Source organism: Cannabis sativa, chromosome X (assembly GCF_029168945.1).
Source record: "Cannabis sativa cultivar Pink pepper isolate KNU-18-1 chromosome X, ASM2916894v1, whole genome shotgun sequence".
Classification (NCBI taxonomy): domain Eukaryota; kingdom Viridiplantae; phylum Streptophyta; class Magnoliopsida; order Rosales; family Cannabaceae; genus Cannabis; species Cannabis sativa.
The window spans coordinates 17,367,062-17,373,061 of NC_083610.1; the positions used below are offsets into that span (position 1 = coordinate 17,367,062).

A 6,000-nucleotide genomic window follows, 5' to 3' on the forward strand; every position below is an offset into this window, starting at 1 on the left:
CACTGGTGAGCAGGTTGGTGTGGTGTCACTTTATTTTTTACAGAAAAAATATTTAATAAAATAAATAGTTTTTATTTATTATGTAACTAATCTTATAACATTTAATTAATTGAAGCAGTAAAAGCAACACTCAATGATCCACTTTTCAATGACATGAATAACCAGCCAATAATGCTTAGTTGAATTTCTTGTTGCCTCACCAATAATACTTAGTTGGACCCACTTTCTCAATAAAAGTTCTAGATCTTTCTTTTCTCTTTTTAAAACATCTTGAATAATCCAATTTGAGCCATATTGAGAGAGTTATGACCAAAATACTATCAGTGAGGACTCACACACCAGTTGTTGGACTCAACCAGTCAATAATGCTTAGTTGGATTTCTTGTTGCCCTTAGAGTCACCGAGTTTTGTGCGCATAGGTGAGGACTCACACACTAGTGAGCAGGTTGGTGGGGTGTCACTTTATTTTTTAAGGAAAAAATATTTAATAAAATAAATAGTTTTTATTTATTATATAATTAATCTTATCACGTTTAATTAATTGAAGCAGTATAAGCAACACTCAATGATCCACTTTTTAATGACATGAACAATCAGTCAATAATGCTTAGTTGGATTTCATGTTGCCTCAATTTGGTTAAAATTCACATTTTTATCTTCAAAATTTGTGGTCTAGAGTAAAATATTGGTTTGAAGCTTCAAACTTTATTTTTAGTCACAAACGAAGCGTGTTTAATATCCAAAACATAGATTTTTCAATTTATTTTTTTTATAAGTGATCACTCTTGGCTTTAGATCATGAATTTTGAAGATAAAAATGTAAAGTTTGACCAAATTGAGTTAACAAGTAATTTAATTAAGTATTATTGGAGTTTTATTTTTTATAATTACATATATATATATCTTTATATATTAAAAGTGCCTATCTAACGGCAATTCTTGGTTTAACGATTCTATTTTTTTTTTTAACGACAAAGACTATTCTTTTTATTTTTTAAACGGATCTTTTCTAACGCCGTTAAGCTATTAACAAATTTAAAAAACCAATCGATCCTTCCATTTCAAACCAATCGACTTCACTCTCCCAATCCCAATCTACGACTCTAAGGTGAGTTCGGAGGTCATAAGAATTTTTCCCTTTTTTTCCTCGGTTGGAGTCGACTTTATGGTGAGAGCTTGGTCAGAGGCCCAATCCCAATCGGAGGTCAATCGGAAAAAAGGTTATAAGAAAACTCCTCCATTTTAAATCGCTATACTGAACGACTCTTCCAAATCACCGACTCCTCCATTTCACTCTCCCAATCCCAGTCGGAGGTCATTCGATTTTAATCCCTCGGTTGGAGTCGACGATTGAAGGCATAAAGAACGTTTTGGGTTCTTAATCGCTACTTTCCAATCGAAAATTGGGAGTTCAGTCGGACGCCGCCACTACTAGCCCCAAGGGTCGTAGATCTGACTCCAGATTTCTTCATTGGTATATTCGACATGAGAATCGGTTAGTATCTCCACGCCCAAAATATGGATTTCAGACCCAACCCAGTTCACCGTGTTAACCTGTGATATTATGCACCTATTCATTGAATTTCCAATTTCCAATTTCAACTGAACCAGACAAGTAGTAAATCTCCCTCTCATTTTTAAGACTTCTATGATTCCATCTGTCAATGTTTTTAATATTGCCAAATATTACTTTTTTTTTATTTATTCTCTTATCTATTTTTTATTTTAGGCAGCTGTTATAAAACAAAGATCTTGGATGGTTTTGATGTGCAGAGAACCTTTGGCTTGAGTGACACACTGAAGAACACCAAAATAACTAAAAAAAAGAGATCTCCAAATATTTCTCCTGAAAAACAAACAACAACAAAAATTAAACATAAGTCCGAACAATAAAGTAATAAAAATACTAAAACACATTAAAATAGACTCTACAAAATGCATAAAAATAAACCTTGTGGTGTCACTTTATTTTTTACAAAAAAATTATTTAATAAAATAAATATTTTTAATTTATTATGCAATTAATCTTATAACAATTAATTAACTGAAGCAGTAAAATCAACCGTCAATGCTCCACTTTTCACTAACATGAACCAACGTTTCCCTCACAATTCCATTACCCGTTTCTTACCGTTTTATATTTGGATCGACTTCTCTATATAAATCGCATCTAAACAACAAGAGAATACATCTCTTCAACAAAGAAAAATTTGATTCTCTTCAAAAACTTTTATGATTTCTCAGAGCAAATATTTTAGGGTTCAATAGAGCGATATCATTCGATGCAAAACGATTTGTATACAAAGACTGTTTTATCATGGGAACGCCGTGGTTGATAGACTGTCGTGCATACTTTAGGCAGAGCCACAAAACATCTTAAAGAGAACAACATAGTCCGCAACTCAACCAAAAACATTATTCAATAATTTATTTATTTTATTACCTCCAACTCCAACAAAACACAAATTATATTTTTGTGTTTTTTGAAAAATGTGTACATACTGAGTCTATAATAGTATGTGTGTGGCTGAAATTGGTCTTAGTTGTACAAGTACTAATGATACATGATACATCTGAATGAATTGTCACATACAGACTTGGGCCCGTAGTTATGTGTCCTTTTGAACAAGACAAAAAAGGAAAAAGAAAAATCAGAGGTTGTTCTTAAAAAATGGTTCCCTCTTGACGAGTCGGTTGTAGAGAACATGAATTACCAATATACTTGATATTTGACAATTCAAAACACTTAATATAACTAATCACATGCACTTTAATATAATATCCCAACACATACAACACCTCAAAATGTAATATGTCGGAATATAGTGAGTATATAACTTGTGCTACACTTCGTTGCCTATTTCAAACCAATTGGGTATAATTAATAAACACAATATAATTACTTAATAAATAGAGAAAGAGAGAGCAGTGATCTGATCATCAAAGCCAGAATGATATTGATTAGCCCCAAGTTGCTCATCAAGATGGCAAGAAAGTGGCAAAGAATAGCAGCTATGAGTAGGAAAAGGATCTCTTTCCCAAGAAGTGGTAGTAATTATAACAATACGGTAGAAATGGATGTGGAAAGCTCTACGACGTCGTATAATAATAAAAAAGGTCATTTTGTGGTTTACACTACAGACGAGAAGCGTTTTGTGATGCCGTTGGAGTTTCTGAACAAAAACATATTGAGAGAGCTGTTCAAGATGTCAGAAGAGGAGTTTGGATTGTCAAGCGATGGTCCTATAAAATTGCCTTGTGATGCAGTGTTTATGGAGTATGTGGTTAAACTCATCAGACGAGGTGTGGCCCAAGATTTAGAGAATGCTTTGCTTAAATCGATTGACACTACTTCCTTCTCTTACTCATCATCACCATTTTCAGCCCACACTGCTAGTACTGGCCAATTCGCCAGTCAACAAATCCCAGTTATTGGTTACTAAAGCAAAATAGCACTAATTAATTAATTAACTAGTGTGTGTACTACTCTAGTCTCTGATTGATTGTATATTAATGTAAAAAGATAATTAATTTCATATGATGAATTCATGAATATATAAATATTTATATATAATTATTGTGACAACAATTTCATTATCATTTTTGAGGGTACGACGCACAAGACAGATTACTATTTTGGGATACAATATAAGTGAGAACGTCAGGCCTCTTAATGTTATAATTAAAAATTGGGTAAATACTATTTTGGACTCTATGTTTTGCAAAAGTTACAGATTGGATCCTGTGTTTTGTTAAATGACAAAATAGACCATGTATTTTCTAAAATAGTAAAAATAGGACCCTGAGCTTAATTTTTGACAACTTTTTTTTAATGCAACCAACTTAAAGACAATGCTTAATACGAACAGATACAAAAAATGTAAACAGTTTTGTCATAGCACTTTTAGATCGGATTATAATTAAACTTTATTTTGACAAAAAATCAATTCAGGGTCCTATTTGTACTATTTTAAAAAATACAGGGTCCATTTTGTCATTTAACAAAACACAGGGTCCAATTGGTAACTTTTGTAAAACAGAAGGTCCAAAATAGTATTTACTCTTAAAAATTTCAAATTATATAATTATTAATTATGTAGTTAGCAGAGCTCAAAATTTCGAAAGTATGCACATCTCTGTTTGATCGTGTGGATGTTTACCATGTTACACAATATAAGCCCATAACTAAGCTAGCCTTTAATTATCAAATTATGAGTCACTACAAAAAAATAATTAAAATTACTTACGATTAAAATATACTATAATTTAGTTTTAGTCACAACAGGTATATATTGTGACTAAAAACATAATCACAACAAATTATAGTGGTGTTTGGTAACACTTTAATCATTTTTCTATTTTTAAAATTGAAAAAGTAAAAATATTTTACAAAAACATATTCTGTTATCATTTTTCAATTTTTTAATTGAGAATCAATTTTTTTTTTTTTTAAAAAAAAAATCACTTTCAATGTTTTTTTAAAAAGTTTTTCTCCTAATCAATATTTTGGACTATCACAAGACCAAGACCCAAATCTCCCCTCGGCCCTGGCACTAAACCCGGCCTCAGATCCGAACCCGAATTCGACCCCGAACTTAGACCCGACTTAAATAAAAATTAAAAATGAAAAATGATTTTTACAGAACATATTTTCGTTTTCTATTTTTAAAATTGAAAAACAAAAGTGGTTAGAGAAAGCATTTTTGTTTTACAAAAATTTTACTTTTATTTTGTGATTAAAAAATTAGAAAACAAAAATGTTACCAAACGGCAGCTATAATTTTTGCATTGTATGTGACTTGTACTTTTAACCATGGATCTTTTAGTCACAATATAAGAATGGTGTGATTTATAATTAATCACAAGTTTTTACTTTTAGTCAAAAAATTTATTGTGATTAAATGTAAGATTTTATGTTGTGAGTTTAATCTTAATTATAATATTGATTTTATGTTTGACTTAATTTTCGTTTAGCATCTCACATATATGTTTGATCAATACCAAAGGAAAACACCATAAATAATGTAGAGGAGAAAATTAATGATAAAATTTATTTATATTCATAGAACACTTCTTAATATATACACTTTTTAATGGGTATTACCCATGAATAGTTACTAAGTAAATTTAACTATAAATATTAATTTTAAAAATATTAAACCATCAAATTTTGATCTAATAACGAATAATGAAATCACAAATTTGAATTTCTATGCTTAATTTAACTACTTAATTAATTTTTTTTTTTAAATATCTCTTTTTACACTATATCAAAAATATGTTCATACAAAAATATTTAACTCAAACTTAACTCTTTTTTTTTTGTTATTTTTCTTGCTAAAAAACTTTTATTTAATTTTTTTTTACCGATGGAACAATCTCAGCCTATATGATATAAAAATAAGAGATTTTTTCTTTTTAATTAGATAGAGAAATCAAGCATAAAAATTCAAAATTTTCTAATTTTACGCATTTATGGGTAATACCCATTAAGAGTGCACCCATATAGAACACTTATACTTATACCAACGCATAAATGTGTTAGTAGAAGTTAGATTTTAGCCACTGTAAATATGCATTGGTAAAACTTTGACCTTTTTGTCAACGCAGTTTGTGAAATGCACTGGTAAAATTACTTTTACCAATGTAGTAACAAACTGTATTAATAAAAGTGACATTTCTTGTAGTGGTATGTTCTGCCAATCTCTTTCTTTTCTTCTCTTTGATTTTCTTTGATTCTGATAATTATGTCTAGAAACTTCAACAGGCAGGGCTCCCAATTTTTTGTATATATTTATATGTATATATTCATATATTTTAAATAGGTAATTATACTTATAGTTTGTAATAATTTTTCTCATAAATTAATTTTCTCATAATTTTTTTTTTAAAGTTTTCTCCATTTTACAATCTCTTATACATAAATATAATAATTTTTTCATCTAAAATATATTTTTCAATTTCAATTGTACATAATTTCTCAAAAATGTGTACATCATG

At 29.5% G+C, this 6,000-nt stretch overlaps 1 protein-coding gene across 1 annotated transcript; it reads left to right on the plus strand.

Annotated features, from left to right (window-relative positions):
• Window positions 1-2,685: 2,685 nt before the first annotated feature.
• On the plus strand, window positions 2,686-3,553 carry LOC115702479 (auxin-responsive protein SAUR68). The gene has a single exon (XM_030629923.2). The coding sequence runs from the start codon at window positions 2,952-2,954 to the stop codon at window positions 3,441-3,443; it is 492 nt and encodes a 163-aa protein (XP_030485783.2). The 5' UTR covers window positions 2,686-2,951; the 3' UTR covers window positions 3,444-3,553.
• The last annotated feature ends 2,447 nt before the right edge of the window (window positions 3,554-6,000 follow it).